The following is a 21982-nucleotide window of genomic DNA, read 5'->3' as shown; positions in this document are numbered from 1 at the left end:
AATCAAAGTGATTTGGTAGAATCAAAGTAGAAAACGGCGACCATCTCACCAAGTTCATCTTTGCAGGTGATTGGTTTGGTGCAAAACGATGGCTTGCTGGGCCCAATTTCATTCACAGCGCTAACTCTGAACTCATAGGTGTCCCCATCTCTCAGACCGTCGTAGGTGAATCTCCTCTCCATCAGTTTCTCCTTTGTCAGACGTGTGAACTTGTCCTTTCCGATCATACGGGCCTCCAGGATGTACTTGGTGACCTCTGACCCTCCGTCAGACACAGGAGGTTTCCATGTTAAGCTGATATAGTCTTTATGAACTGCTGTTACTTCAAGGTCCTCTGGGCGGTCTGGAACGGCTGGGTAACACAACACAATAGATTACTCATCAAATCACATTTTTTAAATGTCATAATAAGAAAGGACATTTTTTTATATATTTTTTTAAAGGAGTGGGGCAGTTAGGAGAGAGTGCTGAAAGAACCCATATGGGCAGTGGTATAATGTACTGTACATTTGCTTGAGAGGCAGTGGGTTATACCGCTTGACCACTCCAGGCCAAGAAAAAGTAATCTTGATATAGTTATGTATGTAGACCAGACTTACTGATGGGATCCTTTATGATGATTTCACATGCGGTGTTAACAAAAGGTCCAACTCCAATGGAGTTCTCAGCTGCGATTCTAAAGAAGTAAGCTTTTCCATTCTGCAGTCCGTGGGCCACAGCATTGTGTCTGGTGACTGTGTAGGACAGGGCAGTCCAGGCCTTCCTCTCCGCATCACGCTTCTCAATGATGTAGTTGGTGATGGCAGAACCACCATCATCCTCAGGACAAAACCAGTTCAGCTTGCAGGAGTCGCTAGTGAGGTTCTCGGAGGTGAAGGGTACGCCAACTGGACCAGGGACATCTGAGGAAGAACATGAAAGATTGTGAGACCTCTGTTCTATTTGTGGTAACATGCATGGTTGTTATTGAGCTGCTACAGGGACAGCGGAGAAAAAATACAAATCAATTGTGTACAAGAGATAATAACTTGTGGACACAAGATTGTTTTTCCACATTACAATCTAATTAGAGTATCTCAACTTGAGTATCACACACACTTCTTTAAGTGTCGTCCTGGTTCTGCATGTGTATGAGTTCCTATCTTATTTATTGATTCTTTCCTGTAATTTCTACACACTTACCCAGGACATCAACAATGATAGATCTCTTCTTTTCTCCTCCTGAGTTAGCAGCAGTCAGAGTATAGACTCCTTGGTGTCTTCTGGTGCAGGGCTTGATGACCAGCGATGAGCTGATGGCGGTGGTCTCAACTGCACTTTCTGGTGGTAGAGCACCGTCATCACGGCTCCATGTGATCTTTGGAGCAGGCTGGCCAGACACAAAGGCCAGGATGCGGATCACACCACCGGCATGGACCACCATCCTTTCCTTCACTGTGGCATCAAGGTCAACCTCAGGAGCAACTGTGATAGGCATAAAAAAATTATGTTATCATTCCATTTATCCCAAACAGATCAACTAGATCACAATTTCAGGGAGCAGATGAAGAATTTAAAAGCATGATATTATCATATGCGGATGTAAACAGGTCAATAAAGAAAAGCAGGAAAAGTCAAGAAGATTAGGACATTGCTTTGTCGGTAGGTACATTTCAATGAAGTATGAATAGAGGATAATGATTCATCTATCTATTTCTCCTAAAACAAGAGATCATCATTTCAAGAAGGAGAAATGTAAGAAGTTAACCCACTTGTCCTGTCTTCAACCTTAATAGCGTCTGGGACTTCACCGGGTTCGCTGGGGCCTGCAGCATTCAACGCTGTCACTCTAAACTTGTAGAATCCACCGGTCTTCAATCCAGTAATGACCAACTTGGTGCTTCTGTGCTCCTTGTCTTTAGCCTGAAACAAAAACATATGTTATGTAAAACTTGTGCACATACAGGTTAAAACATTCAAATGACAAAAACAATCATTATACTTACTTTAACCCATTTGTCTGTTCCATCCTCTGAGTATTCAACAATGTATCCCGTGATCTTAGATCCACCATCCTTCAGAGGTGGGATCCAGACTAGATCCACTGATGACTTGGTCCAGTCTGTGACCTTTGGTGTTGGAGGTCCAGGGACAGCTACACAATCAAATTCAAACCATGTTTAAAACACTGAAATATGGTTGAAAAATCTGTGCAATAAGCTATTAAAAACAAAAAACTACAAGTAGGCATTGGTCTGAAGCCGAAAAAGAAAGGAAATTCACATGAGCACCACAATGACTACTCCACCCATGCCTTCCAGCACACAGCTTTGAACTACTACAGTAGATATGTTGGTCTATTCAAATAATGGCTGAATATCAAACCGAACACTTCAAACCTACTGGGCACAGAATGATTTTATTTTTTATATATTAACTTTATTTAACTAGGCAAGTCAGTTAAGAACAAATTCTTATTTACAATGACGACCTACTCCGGGCCAATTCTGCACCGCCCTATGGACGTGATCCAGCCTGGATTTGAACCAGGGACTGAAGTGCACTCTTGCACTGAGATGCAGTGCCTTAAACCACTGCGCCACTCGGGAGCACAGATGTCAATTTAATGGATATTCTATGTTGGTTCAACGTAATTTCATTGAAATTACGTGGAAACAAGTTTGATTCAACCAGTGTGTGCCCAGTGTGAACACTCGATCACTTGATATGCGCGTTCACGATCAAGTACAAACAAGTACATTTCAAAAATAATCTGAATAAGTCAACATAAATCAAGAAATCTTAAAACATCTAAAAGTATTTGCAGAGCTGGTCTTAGTCGCACATCTAGCAAAGGACTGTAGTGCTTGAAGGGGTGGTAATTTCTGACGTTTCATAATGTACATGAAAGCTAGCTAGCTAATGGACAAGTTATCTAGCTAGCTTAGCCTGAGTCAGCCACTTCATATGAAATGAAATTGCAGCTAACCACTGCTAGCTAGCAGCAGGCAGTCTACAACAAGCCAAATCAGCTGATGCAATCACTGGCGACCGATAGACTTGCACATATTCTGTGCGGAAGTAGAGAGATGTAATTTTATTTTTACAACTCTGTTGTCACTCCCTGAGTGCACTGCCAATGTTTCATAGCAAGTCATGTTAGCTACTACAAGACCGCTCCCAGGAGAATGTGCACAAATAGATTTTCTAATGTGGAATATTGGTGGCATTTGGGATGTCGAGTGTGCATCGTCTCAATGCTCATTTTGGCCAAAACACTTGCAGACACGATTGATCACTATCGAACACATCAGCAAGTGGCCACTCGATAAAGGGCTTAAGGGCGATTCAGCCAATGTGTATGCAGGTTGATTAGGCTTCAAACCTTCTCAAACACTTATTCTAATTCCTAATTATATGGCAGCAGCTGTGTTGTTGCCAAGCAACTGAGTTGTTTGACCCGTTGCTAGAACTCTGAGCTTCGGCTGAAAAATATGTTAGCATTGTCAGAAATGCTACAAAAAGGTAGCATATCATTGGTTCTTAATGGACAGAAATGGGCACGTGAGAGCAATAAATTATACATTTAATAAAAATTGTTGCACCCACAAACTTAGTCAATCCAATGGATGCTATAGTCACTTTATGGATGCTATAAGTCCAATGTATGCTATAAGTCCAATGTATGCTGTAGTCACTTTATGGATGCTATAAGTCCAATGGATGCTATAGTCACTTTATGGATGCTATAAGTCCAATGGATGCTATAGTCACTTTATGAATGCTATAGTCACTTTATGGATGCTATATGTCCAATGGATGCTATAGTCACTTTATGGATGCTATAAGTCCAATGGATGCTATAGTCACTTTATGGATGCTATAAGTCCAATGGATGCTATAGTCACTTTATGGATGCTATATGTCCAATGGATGCTATAGTCACTTTATTAATGCTATAAGTCCAATGGATGCTGTAGTCACTTTATGGATGCTATAGTCACTTTATGGATGCTATGGTCACTTTATGGATGCTGTAGTCACTTTATGGATGCTGTAGTCACTTTATGGATGCTATAGTCACTTTATGGATGCTATAAGTCCAATGGATGCTATAGTCACTTTATGAATGCTATAGTCACTTTATGGATGCTATATGTCCAATGGATGCTATAGTCACTTTATGGATGCTATAAGTCCAATGGATGCTATAGTCACTTCATGGATGCTATAAGTCCAATGGATGCTATAGTCACTTCATGGATGCTATAAGTCCAATGGATGCTGTAGTCACTTTATGGATGCTATCGTCACTTTATGGATGCTATAAGTCCAATGGATGATGTAGTCACTTTATGGATGCTATCGTCACTTTATGGATGCTATAAGTCCAATGGATGCTGTAGTCACTTTATGGATGCTATCGTCACTTTATGGATGCTATATGTCCAATGGATGCTATAGTCACTTAATGGATGCTATAAGTCCAAGGGATGATATAGTCACTTTATGGATGCTATAGTTTCGTTTTAAACTAGGTGTTTGCAGAAAATGCTATGTAAACTCAATTCCTAACGATCCTGTTATCATTTCGGTTTGTGGTTCTCAGCCGGACGGGTCATGACGAGCAGCAGGGAGTGTGTTGTGTACCTCTAAGTGAATTTGAGAATTTTCATCAACATTAGTGTCATATTCACTAAGATATGATGGTTGAGAGATGTATATTTAACATTGAGCTTCAACCAATGCCGTACTTAAGTATCGTACTGTCAACCGGTGCAACCTTTACAAACTTGCCTTAAGCCAAGTGAGATGGAGGACATTCGTCAAGGGCCTGTGCTATTTTAAACAGCCAAGGGCAGGAGTAAAATCAAGTATCATACAATACTTACAGATAGGATCTCTGGCGAAGATGGGGTCGGTGCACGCGCTAGGAGGTCCACATCCTGCTGCGTTGATAGCTGTGACCCGGAAGAGGTACTGTGACCCCTCAATGAGTCCAGTCACATTATGGGACACCCCGAAAGCCATGGCCCGGATGGGGTCGCGCGTCACCCTGTTCCAGCGCTTAGAGGTGGTTTCCTTACGCTCCAGCCAATAGCCAGTCACTGGACTGCCTCCATCGTCTTCTGGCTCTTCCCAGTTGACCATCATGGAATCATGGTCAACAGCTGAAATGGTTGGCTTTTCACATTGGCCGGGAACAGCTTTATAAAAAACAAACAAACATGAATTCTGTTAATCTTGACTTCAACATTCTCAGGTTTTTCATCAGACTTGTGTATTATGATGTGAATGGTCACTGTAAAGCACTTTATGACAACTATGAATGAAAAAAGTGCTTTCTACATACATCTGATTGATTGATGCAAATCCTTTCATGAAAACATGATATTTTGCTCTCTACGCTTACCATAGAGTTTCCTGGCTTCTTCAGGTTCACTGTCCAGAGGCTCTCCAATTCCATATTTGTTCTGAGCACAAATTCGGAACACATACTCATGCCCTTCCATCAGGCCCTCCACCGTCCAGATACGCTCCTTGGGTTCATTGGTCACAGGGATCCATGTCTTCCTGTTGGCTACACGCCTCTCAATGACGTAGTTGGTCACTTTGGAGCCACCGTCATCCTTAGGTGGCAGCCATGACAGGGTGATCTTCTCAGCGTCGACCTCCTCAAACTTCACAGGACCGGATGGTGGTCCAGGACGTCCTGAAGAAAGGAAGCGATACCATTTGTTAAGTGAAAAGAAAACTTTTAATAATGTAATTTGTTGATTTTCTTGGCTGTGAAAATATGATAATAAAGCATGTTGAATTTCAACGTTGATATGTAAGTCAGCCTAGATAAGAGCATCTGCTAAATTACTAAAATGTAAAGAAGTTTACCCAAGACGTTGAGTCTCATCTCCTTGGAGGCCTTTCCTAGGCTGTTACTGGCTGTGATAGTGTAGAGGCCTGTATCTGAGCGCTTTCCCTGCTGGATCAGCAGTACACAGCTATCATCAGACACAATCTTGTTGATGTGCTCGTCATATGCAACCTCAACCTTGTCGTCACCCTTGTGGGCTGGAGCCTTGAGCCAGGTGAGAGTGGGGAATGGACAGCCCCTGATCTTTGCCTTGATGCTGATATCAGCTCCTTGTTCAACCTCCATGAACTCCTCCAGGTCAATAGCAGGAGCACCTGAGAGACAAACAATGGCAACCAATTTACTTATTTTCTTTTAGACACTAAACACCTTTTAACACCTAACTCCAGAGGCGTCATGCTTCAGATTTGTCCTCTTAATATATATATTAATATATATATATATATACTGTATATATATTGTTCTCTATCTCTGTAATACCACTAGCCACCTAGTAATTTTATGAAGTTGGCTTTAGCTATCCCAAATAAGTTCCCAAACTCGTAACTAGCTACCAAGAAGCGATTTCAGGTAATCGATCAAGTTAGAGTAGATAGCTTGTCTAACTATCTTAGCTGGCATGCCTGCTGGCAAGGTTGGTAGATTTTAGAAATGCAAGCAATAACTAAATGTACTGAATAAGACTCATTCCTTTCAATTTTACCCAGATTTCAGCAGATATGCAGAGAAGCATATTTAGTTGAAGAAAGTAACCCCCAGTCAGGAGGATATAGACAGGTCAAGAGGTATGCTTAGATATGCAGGAAAATACTTATATATTTTTCACATAGAATTATCCATCATTATTATGTTTGAAAAATGCTAAATTCTCCAATTCACGGACGGGGCCTAGCCCCCCTCTGGACCACCCCCCTCTGGACCAGCATAACGCTCTAACACTTAACACTTTAACACCATAGAACAACGCATTTGTTTAAATGAAGCAACCATCTATACATCTTTATATCAACTTACGTGTCTGGTCTTGGATGACAACTGGTCCAACAGTAGATGATGGTCTGCTGGGGCCGGCTTCGTTCACGGCCTTGACACGGAACTCATACTCTTCTCCTTCAGTCAGATCCTCAACCTTGAAGGTGAGGTCTTCAATATCACGTCTGTTGCACTGTCTCCAGGACTGCTTCTGAGATCCACTACTGTCCCAGCACAGACGTTCAACAGTGTAGTGTGTCACTGGAGCTCCACCGTCATTCCTGGGTGGCTTCCAAGTCAGGGTGGCTGTGCCCTTAGTCACTTCTTGAATCTTTACCCTTGTGGGAGCATCGGGAGGATCTGAACAAAAATAATACAAGGAATGATTAGAAACTGCTGGCACAATAGAACAGGTGTGTGTTCTATAGAACAGGTTGGTTCTGTGAATTAAGTGAATGTTGTTCACTTACGGATAGGATCTCTAGCCTTTGAACATTCAATGGTCTCAACTAGTGGTCCAAATCCAAAGCGGTTCTCCGCCCGGATACGGAACAGGTAATCCTGTCCCTCAATGAGATCGGGCACAATAAAGGACTGGGCGGCACAGGCTGGGTTGCACTTGGTCCAAGCTTTTCCTTCCACAGTCTTCTTCTCAATGAAGTAACTCTTGATCCTCTCACCACCGTCACTATCTGGAGCCTTCCATGTAAGTCTACATGTGCCTCTTGTGATGTCTGTGACTTTGAGGTCTTTGGGTGGGCCAGGCAGATCTGAAAATAAGGTTTTGCCAATGATTAGGAATCTTGTAAAAGACTTGGCCCATTTGTTTATCCACCTGTGTTATTTTGTTTTTACTTACCAAGGACATTGACTCTGACTTTCATGTTCTTGTGTCCAGCTGCGTTTTCCGCTGTGATGATGTAACGTCCGGCATGTTTGAGGTGGCTCTCAGGGATGGTAATGACTGATGTTGTATCAGTTGACACGATCTGAGTAGAGACATTTACAAAATACATAACGATTATTACATGAGACTTGAAAACATAAAAAATGGTTTGGATCGTACAAAAGTAGAAAATAACTATCCCTTTAAAAAAGAACAAAGCTTGGATTTCTATAGATTTCTCTATTGTATTTATATAGATTCATTACCTTTGAATCGATTGGAAGGATATGGATGTCATTCTTCTTCTCGGTCTCTGCTGTTCCATCCTTGAACTCCCATGTAACTTTAGGAGTGGGACGGCCAGTGATGAGAGCTGGTATTTTAATGGTAGTTCCAGCTCTGCAGGACAACAGCTCATGGGCGCTGACCTCCAGAGTAATGTTTGGTTCAGCTGTGAAATTAAAAAGTACATTAGTATAGTAAAAAGCATAGTATAGTACATCAGTAAAACTCAAATCAACAAGCCAAACTCACACATAATTAAGTGATAATGCCAGAGAAGCTGGTGTTTGGTGGATATATTGGCACGAGTCTCGTGCTGGTAAACCGTGGAAAAAATGTCCTCCAAACACCGGCTTCGAGGGCATTATCACCTTTATACAACGGGTTACCAACATATTCAAATAATGATTCATATATTTTAATTAAAAACATTATTTTTATGTATTTATTCATACTATTTCATCCTTCTACAAGATATAGTCCCGACACAAATCTAGGGTTGCTACCCAAGCCAGCTGGTTGTTCGTTCTATCGGTTTGATTGCCAGAGCCATGACCCAGTCATTCAGTCTTTTTGTTCTGTATCTATGGACACGACCTAATTGTTCATTCTAAGTGTTCTATTGCCATACTGGCTGGCTTGCTAACTAGCCAAATATGGCTAACTTACAATCAAGTCGAAAAGGTGCAGCCAGAATAACAGCAAAGTAGCTGAATATTCATTTGTTAAAGCTGTTTTCTAGTGACATTTATTTAGATGCATCCATAATGATGAGCTAATGAAAATGTGCTCACTTGTCAGGACACTGTTGTTCAGAGGAGCTAGCCAACAACACAGCTAATACAATCGCTTCACACTGAAGCTGGAAAGACTGCAAACTAGCTGCACTTTGTTTTGTTTGACATTTTTCTAATTGTCTATTCTTTGTATATATCCATAAAAATGATGCCACCTGATTCATGATTTTCGACTGTCTGAGAAACGCTACCTGTCTGTCCGTCTGGTCCAGACTCGTTCATTACTATGGGACAGCTGGGGATCGAATTTGATATTGAAACAATGTTTCAAATGTCGGAGAGACAAACAGCAAGGTTTATACAAATCTCCTCTGTTGAAAACTACATTTTTGTCTAAAAAATGTGAGATAATGTCTAGATGCTTTTTATAGTGCCAGTTCAGTTTGTGGTGTGACAATGGCATATAAGTTGGAAAGGCAACAGAGCTGAGACTTACTTAAGATGTCCTGGACAGTGATGTCAGCAGAACGTGCGCTTGGTTCAGATTTGCCAGCAGCGTTGACAGCAGTGACTCTGAATCTGATCTTCTGGCCTTCTTTCAGGTCTGGAACAGTGATCTCAGTGGTAGGGTGCAGCTTCTCAGGGTCACTGACTCTCTTCCAATCCAGGGAGTCTGTGTCCTGAACCTCAACGATGTAGCCCTTGACTGGGCTGCCACCATCTTTCTCTGGTGGGGTCCAGGTGAGAGTGACACTGGTCTTGGTCTTGTCCTTAACAACTGGCATTCCCGGTGCACTAGGGGGATCTGAAAAAAAGTAAATGCAAGTTTTACTCAAATGTAATTATGCATGCATTTAATCCTTATTCAAACAGAGAGTCCCGCTGAGGTCAGAAGATCTTTCCAAAGGGGAATCTGCCATAATAATGAATTATGATAGTCTTCTTGACATACAGTGCATTCCGAAAGTCATCAGACCTCTTGACTTTTTCCACATTTTGTTACGTTACAGCCTTATTCTAAAATGGATTAAATTGTTTTTTTCCCTTCATCAATCTACACACAATACCCCGTAATGACATAGCAAAAACAGGTTTAAAAATCTTTGCAAATTTTACAAATATCACATTTGGCAGCATTTACAGCCTCGATTCTTCTTGGGTATGACGCTACAAGCTTGGCACACCTGTATTTGGGGAGTTTCTCCCATTCTTCTCTGCAGATCCTCTCAAGCTCTGTCAGGTTGGATGGGGAGCGCCGCTGCACAGATATTTTCAGGGCTCTCCAGAGATGTTCGATCGGGATCAAGTCCGGGCTCTGGTTGGGCCACTCAAGGACATTCAGACACCTCTCCCGAAGCCACTCCTGTATTGTCTTGTCTGTGTGCTTAGGGTTGTTGTCCTGTTGGAAGGTGAACCTTCGGCCCAATCATGAGCACTCTAGAGCAGGTTTTCATTAAGGATCTCTCTGTACTGCTCCGTGCATCTTTCCCTCAATCCTGACTAGTCTCCCAGTCCCTGCCACTGAAAAACATCCCACAGCATGATGCTGCCACCATCACGCTTCACCGTAGGGATAGTGCCAGGTTTCCTCCTGACGTGACGCTTGGCATTCAGGCCAGAGAATCTTGTTACTCATAGTCTGAGAGTCCTTTAGGTGCCTTTTGGCAAACTCTATGCGGACTGTCTTGTGCCTTTTACTGAGGAGTGGCTTCCGTCTGCACACAACCATAAAGGCCTAATTGTTAGAGTGCTGCAGAGATGATTGTCCTCCTGGAAGGTTCTCCCATCTCCACAGAGGAACTCTGGAGCTCTGTCAGAGGGACCATCGGGTTCTTGGTCCTGACCAAGGCCCTTCTCCCCTGATTGCTCACTTTGGCCGGGCCACTGTGTTCTTGAGGAACTTCAATGCTGCAGAGATTTGTTGGTACCCTTCCCCAGATCTGTGCCTCGACACAATCCTGTCTAGGAGCTCTACGGACAATTACCTTCGACCTCATGGCTTGGTACTGTCAACTGTGGGACTTTATATAGGCAGGTGTGTGTCTTTCCAAATCATGTCCATTCAATTGAATTTACCACAGGTGGACTTCAAGTTGTAGAAACATCTCAAGGATGATCAATGGAAACAGGATGCACCTGAGCTCAATTTTGAGTCTCATAGCAAAGGTTCTGAATACTTATGTAAATAATGTTTCAGTTTTTATTTTGAATAAATGTGTAAGAAATTCTAAAAACACGTTTTCGCTTTGTCATTATGAGGTATTGTGTGTAGATTGATGAGGAAATGTTTTTATTGAATCCATTTTTCGAATAAGGCTGTAATGTAGCAAAATGTGGAAAAAGGGAAAGGGTCTGAATACTTTCCGAGTGCACTGTAGCTATTCTACAACATCAAAGAAAGAGTACTGTACTTACTGCGTGGATCAACAGCGAATTGACATGGAGATGCTTCACTGGGAGGTCCGATTCCAGCAGCATTCTGAGCCCTAATTCTGAACTGGTACTCAGCCCCTTCGTTAAGGCGGAGGACTGTGTATTCCAAACCCTTCACTGCAGGCTTGGTGACTGGAGCTCTGTTCACACGACCCCAGATCCCAGCTCCTCTCTCTCTTTTCTCCAGCCAGTATCCCTGAATGGAGGAGCCACCGTTCTGCAGTGGAGGCTCCCAGGTGATCGTCATAGTAGTGGAAGTTGCTGCGATGACCTTTGGTTTGCGAGGTGGACCAGGAAGACCGAATGGATCCTTGAGAACGACCTTCTCGGATTCACAACCGTCACTGATTCCGAACTTGTTCTCAGCTTTGATTTTGAATTGGTACTGGCCCATTCTGTCCATTTTGTACACCTAGAAGGAGTGATATCAATGCATTAGTAATCATCACCATCATATAAGTTAACTAACCATCCTATTGAAGGTGTAAAATGAAGTTGACCCTAGATACTGATCTTGGGCCAGTTTTGCACTTTTCCCCACTAGCTAATGGTTAAGGTTAGGATTGGGGGAGGGGATGTTGCTCTGTACCAAGGTGAAACTTAACCCCAGACCCCACATTAAAGCAGTATTTGACTAGTTTTGACCTTTAACAGGAGTTTGGACTAACCCCATATCTCCTATCAATGATATTGCAGGTGAGCTGCTCAAAGTCAGACTTCTTCCTGCTGGCGTCCCTCCTTTCGATGATGTAGTTGGTGATCTCACTTCCCCCGTCGTCCTCTGGGACCGCCCAAGTCAGATAGCAAGACTCAGCCTGGATGTCAGACACCACAATGTCACGTGGTGGCAGAGGGCGGTCTATGAAGGCAAATAAAGCATTATGAGAATATTGCGGCTATTTAAAAAAAAAAATACTAGCTTCATTTTTACTTATTTGAAAGACTCAAAATACTTATTTGATAGTATCTATAATGACAATAGATAGATAAGTACCACAGTTTCTTTAAACTAGCAATCAACAGTAGAAACAATAACAAAGCAAACTCCCCACCCCTGTTTTGGTAAAAAACTAAGGGATTGGGCTAGAAAGTGTAACCACTCTCAAATTCATATACGGAGCTATGGATGCAAGGACTGATGATCCATGATATTAAAATTATAGTTTTAACCACGTTTTGAGGCCATGTTGTGTTTACATTTACTTTGTTGACAAACATTGGAGTAAACCATGTTTATATTTGGGTTATGATGAGATAGGATAGTTGAACTAAGGTCATGAGGCATTTATAAGTTCAATTCTTCAAAAATCATACACTGAGTGCACAAAACATTAAGAACACCTTCCTAATATTGAGTTGCATTCCCCCTTGCCCTCAAAATAGCCTCAATTTGTCAGGGCATGGACTCTACAAGGTGTCGAAAGGGTTCCATAGGGATGCTTGCCCATATTGACTCCAATGCTTCCCACAGTTGTGTCAAGTTGGCTGGATGTCCTTTAGGTGGTGGACCATTCTTGATACACACGGGAAACTGTTGAGCATGAAAAACCCAGCAGTGTTGCAGTTCTTGACACAAACCAGTATCTCTGGCACCTACTACTATACCCCGTTCAAAGGTACCTAAATATTTTGTCTTGCCCATTCACCCTCTAAATGGCACACATACACAATCCATGTCTTAATTGTCTCAAGGCTTAAAAATCCTTCTTTAACCTGTCTCCTCACCTTCATCTACAGTGATTGAAGTGGATTTAACAGGTGACATCAATAAGGGATCATAGCTTTCACCTGTATTCACCTGGTCAATCTATATCACGGAAAGAGCAGGTGCTCTTTATGTTTTGTATACTTAGTGTATAACTAATTTAGTTTATTAGGTACACCACCACATTCACGAAAATGGTTCACTCCTACAGACAGTGAGTCATGTGGCCATGGCTTGCGATATAAAGCGGGCAGACAGGCATTGAGGCATTCTGTTACTGTTTGATTGAACATTAGAATGGGCAAAACTAGTGACCTTTGCGACATTGAGCGTGGTATTATCGCCGGTGCCAGGCGTTCAGGTTCCAGTATCTCAGAAACAGCATTTTTACGCACGACAGTGTCTAGGGTTTACAAAGAATGGTGTGACAACAAAAACATCAGTCAGCGGCAGTCCTGTGGGCGATAACAGCTCATTGATGAGAGAGGTCGAAGGAGAATGGCAAGAATCGTGCAATCGAACAGGCGGGCCACAAACAATCAAATAATTGCGCAGGACAACAGTGGTGTGCAGAAAGGCATCTCGGAGCACACAACTCATCAGTCCTTGTCTTGGGCTATTGCAGCTGACGACCACTCCGGGTTCCACTACTATCAGCTAAAAACAAGAAGAAGCGGCTCCAGTGGGCACGAGATCACCAACACTGGACAATTGAGGCGTGGGAAAACATTGCCTGATCCGACAATTCCCGGTTCCGGTTGTGTCATACTGATGGCAGAATCAGGATTTGACATAAGCAGCAGTAGTCCATGGCCCCATCTTGCCTTGTGTCAATGGTACAGGCTGTTGGCGGTGGTGTAATGGTGTGAGGAATGTTTTCCTGGCACACATTGGCTCCCTTGATGCCAAGTGAGCCACATTTGAATGTCACACCTTGTAGAATCAATCCCCCAAAGAATCCAGGCTATTCTGGAGGCAAAGGGGGGTCCGACCTGGCACTAGATGGACGTACCTAATGAACTGCCTCTGAGTGTAAGTCCAGAAATTGATGTAGCAACTGCTGATTGCCCCATTAAGACATTTTGTAGCGCTTACACACCTACATACGATTATACTAATATTATAATTGTATGGTTATCACAGATCTGTTTGCTGAAAATGTTAATGATCACTGAAAATGTTTACCTAGAACCTCCACATGGATGATGCGGTGTGCTTTGCCATGGCAGTTGGTGGCAGCCAGTTTGTAGTCTCCCTTGTCTCCTCTGATAGTCTCAGGGATGCTGATCTTGGTGGTGCATTTGGTGCGGGCCACCTCCTCGAACTCCATCAACAGTGTCTCAGTAGCCATGGGGATGACGACGTCATCCTTAGACCACTGAACCTCTGGCATTGGCAGACCCACCACCTCAGCAGGGATCTCAATTGCTGCTCCCTTCCTCACAATGATTGTATCTCTCTTGAAATGCTCCAAGATTGAGATTTCGGGGGGAACTATGATAACAGACCACACAAGGCATTTCGTTAAGATGAATACAAAAAAAGCAGTTTACTGTGGTTGCTTTATTATCCAAGGCAAATATATTGTTTATGGTAGGGTTTATAGAAGAGTGTAACATTACTTACTTTCATCATCCTGAATGTTAGCACTGATTGGTTTGGAGCGTTCGCCCTCTCCCACCTCAGTCACGGCAAACACACGGAACTGATACACGTGGTTCTCTGATAGGTTCTCCAATTTGATGTGTAAGTCTTTGCAGAGCTTGCGATTGGCCACGTCAAACTCAGTTCCATCTGCTCTCATCTTCTCAACATAGTAACCCGTGATTGGGCTACCTCCATCGCTGCGAGGTGGCTCCCAAGCAAGAGCAATAGCAGTAGTCCACCTTTCGGTGTAGTGCAGTTTCAATGGTGGAGATGGAACAGCTGGAAGAGAGGAGTTCAATTTCAGAATCATTTTTAGATATTAAAATCTGTATATAAAAAGAAAGACACTCCAGCACATTGTGATTGTAGATTCTCCACAAACAATGTTTGGGATGGACTCTACCTTTCTTAAAAACTACAAAGAGTCACTCATTGGCCCCATTACTAAGGTCACCAACACATCTATTGGTCTCGGTGTGTTTCCAAGGGTATGGAAGTCGGCCATAATAACGGCCATCTTTAAATCAGGCGACCCTGCTGACGTGAGTAACTACAGGCCCATTAGTATACTACCTGTGGTGTCAAAGGTTGTTGAAAAGTGTGTAGCAGAACAACTGATTGCCCACCTCAACAACAGCCCCTTCACATTACATTCCATGCAGTTTGGCTTCAGAGCGAAACACTCCACAGAAACGGCCAACTGCTTTCTTCTGGAAAATGTGAAGTCCAAGATGGACAAAGGGGGTGTTGTGGGGGCTGTGTTTCTGGACCTAAGGAAGGCTTTTGATACTGTTAACCATGAGATTCTCATCACAAAATTGTCCAAGTTAAACTTTTCCCCTGATGCCTTGAGATGGATGAAATCATACCTTGAAGGCAGAACTCAGTGTGTCAGAGTGAGCAATGAGCTGTCGCCCACTCGTAGCTATGATGTGGGCGTGCCCCAAGGGTCAATACTGGGGCCCCTTCTGTTCAGCCTGTACATTAATGATCTGCCTTCTGTCTGTACTGGGTCTGAAGTTCAAATGTATGCAGATGATACAGTGATATATGTGCATGCAAAGAGCAAACAACAAGCTGCACAAGAACTCACTACTGTAATGGTCCAGGTTACAAAGTGGCTCAGTGACTCGTGTTTGCATCTCAATGTGAAAAAAACTGTTTGCATGTTCTTCACAAAGAGGGCAACAGATGCTACTGAGCCAGATGTCTATGTGTCAGGGGAGAAGCTTCAGGTGGTATCTGATTTTAAGTACCTTGGCATCATACTTGATTCCAACCTCTCTTTTAAAAAGCATGTGAAAAAAGTAATTCAAATAACCAAATTCAACCTAGCTAATTTCCGATTTGTACGAAATTGTTTGACTACAGAGGTAGCAAAACTGTACTTCGAAACTATGATACTCCCCCACTTAACATACTGCTTGACTAGTTGGGCCCAAGCTTGCTGTACAACATTAAAACCTATTCAGTCTGTCTACAAACAGGCTCTCAAAGTGCTTGATAGGAAGCCCAATAGCCATCATCATTGTCACATTCTTAGAAAGCATGAGCTCTTGAGTTGGGAAAATCTTGTGCAATACACCGACACATGTCTTGTATTCAAGATCCTTAATGGCCTGGCTCCTCCTCCACTCAATATTTTTGTTAAACAGAAAACCCAGACATATGGCAGCAGATCCACAAGGTCTGCCATGAGAGGTGACTGTATAGTTCCCCTAAGGAAAAGCACCTTTAGTAAATCTGCATTCTCTGTGAGAGCTTCCCATGTCTGGAATACACTGCCATCAGACACACATAACTGCACCACATATCACACTTTCACAAAATGCTTGAAGACATGGCTAAAGGTCAATCAGATTTGTGAACATGGTCCCTAGCTGTGTGTTGCCGCTTTCCATGTTGTCTGTTGTCTGTAGCTTGTGAGGTGTGGAAACACTTTGTTGCTTTTATGAATTTTGTCTTGCTGCTTTTTGTTTTATGTTGCTCTGTCTGTATGCTACGTCTTGCTTGTCCTATGTTGCTCTGTATGCTATGTCTTGCTTGTCCTATGTTGCTATGTCTTGCTTGTTCTATGCTGCTATTGTCTATATTGTAATTTTTTTTAATAACCTGCCCAGGGACTGCGGTTGAAAATTAGCCGGCTGGCTAAAACCGGCACTTTTACTGAAACGTTGATTAATGTGCACTGTCCCTGTAAAAATAAAAATAAACTCAAACTCAATGTAATGGATCTTAGAACCAGATAAAATTCTAACATCTTTGAATTAGCTTTTTTCTTCACTCTTCACCTTTGGGATCCGAAGCCAGAATAGGCCCAATGTCCGTTGGGGCGCCATCACCGTACTTGTTCCTTGCAAAAACACGGAAATCGTACTCTTCCTCTGAAAGCAAACCCTGAATGTCACACTTGCATGAAGCAATCTCGATAGGTTGTCTGAATAGCTTCATTTTTGCATCCTTTTTCTCCACTATGTAGCCGATGACATCGCTGCCACCGTTATCTAGAGGATCTGCCCAGCTCAAGCTGATGTTCTTCTTGGTGACATGAGTAGTCTTCAGATTAACCACAGGCCCAGGGACATCTAGTCACAACCACACAAAAGGGTAAAAATTAAGAGGATGAGAAAACTCATGATAGGAGAACTATGGCCTGTATTCATAAAAAGTCTCAGAATAGTAGTGCTGATCTAGGATCAGTTTAGCCTTTTAGATTATAATGAACAAGATTATATGGACAGTGGGGACATGATCCTAGATCAGCACTTCTCCTCTGAGATGGGGCCTATATGAGCAATTGATTGCTTGCACACTTACCCATGACGTCAACTCTAGTGACAGCAGATTTGGTTCCACTGCTGTTGGTTCCAGAGATCTGGTACTTTCCGTGATCAGTTCTCTTGGCGTACTTGATGAACAGAAGGCTGTTCTTTCCTTCTGTTTCGATCACAACATGCTCTTTGTCAGTTTCAGCCTCATCCTTCATCCATTTCACTTCCGGTTGTGGTCTGCCGATGGCGAACGCTGGCAGTCTCAGTGCCTCGCCGGCTTTGATGATGACTCCGTTCTTCACAGAGGCATCAAAGTCAACTACTGGGGGCTCTGGGGACATAGACATAGAAATGTTTGTTTAATGAGTACACTTTAGGCCAATAATTTTTTTTAATAAATATTATATGGTAGTATGATATCATTAGCTCGGTGACATATTTGCGCTATATGAGCTGACTGGTTGAGCTAAATGGGGAAGCTGAATGATTTCACGATATGAGTTAACTGGCTTGTTCTCTGGGGTCAACGCAAGGTTATTTATTGTAAAGCACTATGAGACAACTGCTGATATAAAAAGGACTTTATAAATACATTTGATTGTTTGATTGATTGATAGATACCTTGAGGCTCCTTCACAGTGACTGGTTCAGTCATGCCAGGTGCACCCGGTCCGGCATCATTGACAGCAATAACCCGGATGTAATAGTCAGCGCCCTCTGTCAGCCCAGTCACTGTATACTTCAGCTCCTTGCATCTGAACTCTGTACTACGTTTCCATTCCTTCTCTCCAGCCAGAACACTCTCAACATGGTAGCCAAGTATATCTCCTCCTCCATTGTACAGGGGGGGAACCCAGGCGATATCAACTGTTGTCGCAGATGTATCAATAACTCTTGGAGTGGGTGGGCCAGGTGGCACTGTAGAGGCAGAAAGAGATAACTTGAGCCAATGCTTATAATATTGATGATAGTGTGTCAACTAAGACATATAGGGGTGAATCCTAACTTCCACTTATAACACATTTTCACATAAACTCCCATTGACATCAATGTTTGACTAAGTAATAAAGAAAAAAAACTGTTGGTATCTATTCTCAGATAAACTTACAGATTGGATCCATAGCAATCTGGGGATCAGTTGGGACACTGAAGGGTCCGGGGCCAGCCAGATTCTCTGCACAGACTCTGAATATGTATACCAGGCCTTCCATAAGACCCTCAATCTTCACAGAGAGGGTATTGAGCAGGAATCGGTTCACCCTAGTCCAGTGTTTGCTGTTCATTTCCTTCCTCTCGATCCAGTAGCCCAGGATGGGACTACCGTTGTCCTTGGGCTCATGCCAGGAGATGAACACACTGTTGGCAGTCACCTCTCCAATTCTGGGTGTGTTTGGAGCATCGGGTGGATCTTGAAAGAATAGAAGGGGAAAAGTAGAATGTTGTAATTGGCAGTTATTGACAAAAACAAACACTTATACCAGTGATAGTAAAGGGAAAATACACATTTCAACAAACGTTTATAACTGATAGTAAAGGAAAAACAGAAATGTCATTGTAGATATTTACCGAATTGGTTCTTGGCAACGACTGGCTCAGAGAGACATGAAGGTCCGCAGCCAAACTTGTTCTCAGCGGTAATACGGAAGATGTACTCCTTTCCTTCAATCAGTTTGGTAACAGGATAGTTGCAAACCTTGAGGGTTGAAGTTACCGTGATCCATCCAATATCTTCATTCTTGTTGTCTTTCTTTTCAAGGATGTAGTTCAGGATCTCACTACCACCATCGTCAAGAGGAGGGTCGAACTTGCAGATGACAGAGGTGTCCCTGATCTCCTCAAAGACAAAGTTCACTGGAGGTCCAGGCTTATCTGTACAAATCATAGAAAAGAGAATGTTGAAACTCTTGTTGATGGGTTATGCTCCAGGAGGAGTAAAATGACTAAGTAAGTAAGTAAAGTTCTGAAAAATGACTGAAAATAGTTTGTGATGAGGATCATTGGCTTACCAAGGACGTTGACGTCACAGTATGCAGTTGCAACACCATGAGAGTTCTCGGCCTGGATGCAGAAGTGACCGTGGTCAGCTCTGATGGAGTCTCGCACCATGATTGCGGTCTCGCCCTTCTTTACAGCATAAGAAAGACGCTCATGAAGAGGGGTTACAAACACCTCAGGTTCTTCAGGTTCAACCTTGGCCCCCTTCTTCTTCAGAATAGGCAGTACTGGCTTCTTCTCTGGTACATGCTTGACGTCTTCGTTGTTCCTGAGCCAGGTGACAGTTGGGTATGGAGCGCCAGAGATGTAGGCGTCCAGGCGGATCTCTTCACCCTTCCTGATGCACAGGCCGTGCTGCAGGCGAGCATGGAGGGACACCTTGGGTTTTTCTGAAAGAATTGACAACACAAAGAATAAACCATAGAAATAGAATGAGGTGTCCCCATTCAAGTCAATAATGGCATAATGGAAAGACTGGTAGCCATTGTGAGTGTATCCATGCCAGAAGTAAAAGCAGGAAGTGTACCCTTCAATCTGATTGCATGAGCTGCATCATTTCAATGAACATTCTACATTACCATGGCAATCAAGCATCAGTTGATAGAACATTCCAAATCACCATGGAAGTTATTGCATCACAAGACCAGGCAGCCATTGCGAGTGTACAATACATTTTCCAGTAACATTGCTAGGGTTAAAGATTCCAAGCCTGTTCTATTCATTCTATTTGTATGGGTTAAACTACATGTTATTATTCGACATACACTTCAGCCTCGATTCAATCAGATATAGCGTCAACTGCATTGGCCAACATCCACATAGTGTGTTGGAGGTGTAGCTGTGGTATGAGCTGACCAATCGGTGAGCGGCTGCTCGTGTGTCACGAACCACTCCCTTCCTTATTATCCCTATACTGTGTTAGAAGTTCAAAACGGCAATATCATATAAGCTCTATCGATTATAGAAATAGTGACAGGCTAATGCATGTTTTCATGTTAATTTGGATGGGGGGATTTATAGCCTATCAGTCTAATCAAAGTGTAGACAATAGTGTAGACAAGAAAACATCACGCATTCGAGTGTTTGAACTTGTAACGTGGCTGCATGAACTTCTAACGCGGCTGCATGGGATTTGTCAGAAATAAAGTTGGGTGTGGTTTCGTTGCATCCAATGGCAGTTTTCACAACAAGGTAGCACAAGGAGCTGCTTGTGGATTTAACAGCTCTAACACAGTTGTATCTCCGACACCGGCAAAACATGCGCGTGTCGGCTAGCACGGATCTGATAGAATCTAGCACTTGATCTTTCGAATTGGTGTACATCAGACGCCATCAGAGTCCATTTGGAGCGCTTTTAAAGGACCCAAAGGCTTTTACAAACAGAACAAGTAACAAACAAAAATGAAACAATGTCAAAAGGGTAGCCATACCAACGGGAGCAGCGATCATGGTCAGTGGAGTGCTGCGAGACGGCTCGCTGACTCCAGCAGCGTTCTCAGCGCGAACACGGAACTGATACTCTTTGCCTTCTGTCATATCTTTCACCACATAGGTGAAACCAGGCACCAGGGATGGGTTGATTCTCTGGAATCTATCACCATCCTTCTCAATGCATTCCAGGATGTAGCCAGTGATGGCGCAACCACCGTCAGACACTGGTGGTTTCCAGGTCAGTGTGATAGAGTTGGCGGTTGGATCATGAGCCTCAACATCAATGGGTGGATCTGGTTTCTCTGTAAATAACAAAGCAGGAAAAATAACATCAATACATTTCTCTGCAATCCATAATCCATGGAGCCGGGAAAGGTTCATACATCCAACACATTCTCCTATATAATGCGTTCCTGCTCCTTCAAAAATGGTGGTGAAGAAACTATCAAGCAATTCTAACCAACTGTGAAAAGTTGGAAAGTGCTCCAGAACACTTACGTTTCACTTCCATAGTGATGACAGGGTTGCGGAGCTCCAGGAATGGCCCAGAGCCGACCTTGTTGACAGCCTTGACCCGGAAGTGATATTCTTCGTTCAGCTTGAGATCGTTGACCTGGTAGGTCAGGATGTTTTCTCCTGACATCAGAGGCCTGAAAGTCTTATTAGAAGCCCCTCTACGCTCCAGAACGTAGTGGAGAATTGGAGTACCACCATCACTCTCTGGAGCCTCCCATGTCAGCTTGCAGGAGTTCTTAGTGATCTCATCTGCATTGATGTCCTTGCATTGGCCGGGCAGACCTGTGAATATAACGCAGAATATGCTATACAGTCTGTTTTCTGCATTTGAAGTAATAAATATCTTGACTTAACACCAAATATTTTCACAGTGAAGAATTCAAGTGAATACTATTCGTGAATCTTACCAATAACTTTAACGTTGATGATTCTGGTGGCTGTTCCAATCGCATTCTCCAGAGTGACGGAGTATTCTCCAGCATCATCATGCACACACTTCATCACTTCCAGGTGAACACTGTTGAGCTCACAAGTCATCAACCGTCTGTCGTCATTCTGTAACTTTGTGTCAGAGGCAGTATCTGTGTGGATGATTTTGCTCCAGACCATCTCTGGTTTGGGGACGGCATTGTATGGGATGTTGATATGCAGCTTGTCACCCTCAACCACCACAATGTCTAGGGCCTCCATATCCATAGTAGGAATACCTGAGAGAGTGGATAAAGAGATGTATATGTTACTTCCCATTTATTTTCA

The 21982-nt window shown here is 43.0% G+C and overlaps 1 protein-coding gene across 24 annotated transcripts in view; it reads right to left on the bottom strand.

Moving 5' to 3' along the window:
* The window catches only part of LOC139380804 (titin-like), a 178849-nt gene that overhangs the window by 66785 nt on the left and 90082 nt on the right, over positions 1–21982 (bottom strand). For all 24 annotated transcript variants that reach the window (XM_071123844.1, XM_071123847.1, XM_071123845.1 and 21 more), the window contains 26 exons: positions 21634–21933; positions 21209–21508; positions 20710–21012; positions 19291–19668; positions 18851–19153; positions 18393–18692; positions 17906–18202; positions 17331–17615; positions 16805–17098; positions 14493–14792; positions 14052–14360; positions 11830–12020; positions 11144–11573; positions 9225–9533; positions 7976–8160; positions 7683–7812; positions 7294–7593; positions 6866–7183; positions 5869–6165; positions 5393–5692; positions 4872–5186; positions 1986–2134; positions 1752–1902; positions 1183–1464; positions 600–902; positions 50–352 (listed from right to left, as the gene is read on the bottom strand). In XM_071123844.1, the coding sequence (XP_070979945.1) occupies positions 50–352; positions 600–902; positions 1183–1464; positions 1752–1902; positions 1986–2134; positions 4872–5186; positions 5393–5692; positions 5869–6165; positions 6866–7183; positions 7294–7593; positions 7683–7812; positions 7976–8160; positions 9225–9533; positions 11144–11573; positions 11830–12020; positions 14052–14360; positions 14493–14792; positions 16805–17098; positions 17331–17615; positions 17906–18202; positions 18393–18692; positions 18851–19153; positions 19291–19668; positions 20710–21012; positions 21209–21508; positions 21634–21933 (7332 nt within the window). The remainder of the gene's footprint in view (positions 1–49; positions 353–599; positions 903–1182; positions 1465–1751; positions 1903–1985; positions 2135–4871; positions 5187–5392; positions 5693–5868; positions 6166–6865; positions 7184–7293; positions 7594–7682; positions 7813–7975; positions 8161–9224; positions 9534–11143; positions 11574–11829; positions 12021–14051; positions 14361–14492; positions 14793–16804; positions 17099–17330; positions 17616–17905; positions 18203–18392; positions 18693–18850; positions 19154–19290; positions 19669–20709; positions 21013–21208; positions 21509–21633; positions 21934–21982) is intronic.

The sequence above is a fragment of the Oncorhynchus clarkii genome, chromosome 22 (assembly GCF_045791955.1).
Source record: "Oncorhynchus clarkii lewisi isolate Uvic-CL-2024 chromosome 22, UVic_Ocla_1.0, whole genome shotgun sequence".
Taxonomy (NCBI): Eukaryota; Metazoa; Chordata; class Actinopteri; order Salmoniformes; family Salmonidae; genus Oncorhynchus; species Oncorhynchus clarkii.
Note: the sequence above shows the minus strand (reverse complement) of the source record. Positions and strands in the feature narration are given on the sequence as shown.